This window comes from Aplysia californica, unplaced genomic scaffold, assembly GCF_000002075.1.
Source record: "Aplysia californica isolate F4 #8 unplaced genomic scaffold, AplCal3.0 scaffold00111, whole genome shotgun sequence".
Classification (NCBI taxonomy): Eukaryota; Metazoa; Mollusca; class Gastropoda; order Aplysiida; family Aplysiidae; genus Aplysia; species Aplysia californica.
The window spans coordinates 385,388-386,481 of record NW_004797381.1 but is presented as its reverse complement, the minus strand read 5'-3'; the positions used below and the strand labels follow the sequence as shown (position 1 = coordinate 386,481).

General features: G+C 38.0%; 1 protein-coding gene across 1 annotated transcript in view; it reads right to left on the bottom strand.

Moving 5' to 3' along the window:
• Nucleotides 1-199: 199 nt before the first annotated feature.
• The window catches only part of LOC101856880 (testin), a gene marked incomplete at its 3' end in the record, with an annotated part of 67,338 nt that continues 66,443 nt past the window's right edge, over nt 200-1,094 (bottom strand). The window contains 1 exon segment of the mRNA XM_013081015.2: nt 200-291. Within this exon segment, the coding sequence (XP_012936469.1) occupies nt 200-291 (92 nt within the window).

The following is a 1,094-nucleotide window of genomic DNA, read 5'->3' as shown; positions in this document are numbered from 1 at the left end:
CCCCCCCATCCCTTAAAAAAACCTGTCAAATTGTCTAAAATAATGAAAGGAAAGATATAAGATAGTTAAATATTTTCTTCAATATAATCTCCTACGATACAATTTTCAGGATCACGTCATTTTGTAACCAACACCACCACCAATAATATTTCCTTTAACACAAAATCTGACCAAGTTTTGACTTGAGACAAAGCAGTACCTGAAGCAGTGCGGGCAAGCGTGCCAGTGGAAGTCTCCGTGAGTGACCCCTGGGGCATCGGCAGTGATAGGCCGCTGGCATGTGTTGCAGATCTGTGGACGCACAGGAATACATTATAGGCCCTACCCCTTTTCCCGATCAAGTGATAGAGTGTTCAATTGATGAAGTATAACCAAATTTTTTCAACATAGTCAAATCAACTTCAACATAGAAAGTTCAAACATCAAAATAGAGAGCAAAATATGTTACCCCAGGGAAGCTCAAATATCAAAATAGGGCTATCAATTTTAACAATAGAGAGTTCAAATTCAAAATAGCTTTGCAGTTTTTCGCATTATTGAATTTCAACTTTCCTAGGCTGCATTTGAACTGACAATGACAAATTTGATTTCCCTAATGTTTACATTTGAGCTCTCCTGTGATTACATTTGAGCTGACGTTTGCTTACATTTTTCATAGTATTGAATGTGAACTCTCTATGTTGAGTTAATTTGACTATTTTGAAATTTCAGCTTTCAATGCTGCATCTGAGCTCTCTATTTTGATATTTGATCGGGAAAAGGTGCATAATCCTTCTTCTCCTGTTCTCCTTACCAAATACGAGGTGTGTCAGAAAAGTTCCAGGACTGATGTCACAAAAGATTTATTTCAAACTCAAAACTTCACAACCAAGAAGAGTTTTCCCCTTCAAAGTAATCCTAAATGGAGTCTTATGCACTTTCCCATCCTTCTATGCCACCCTCGCATGCACTCCTGAATGAAAATGAAAGAATTCTTATGTGATCCTCCACAGTTCTGTCACCACGGCCTTTTTTTTCAAAACGGGTCCCCTTGATGACCTCCTTTAGTCAAAAGTCAAAGCCATGTTGATCACTTTCTTTGATTAAAAGGGGAT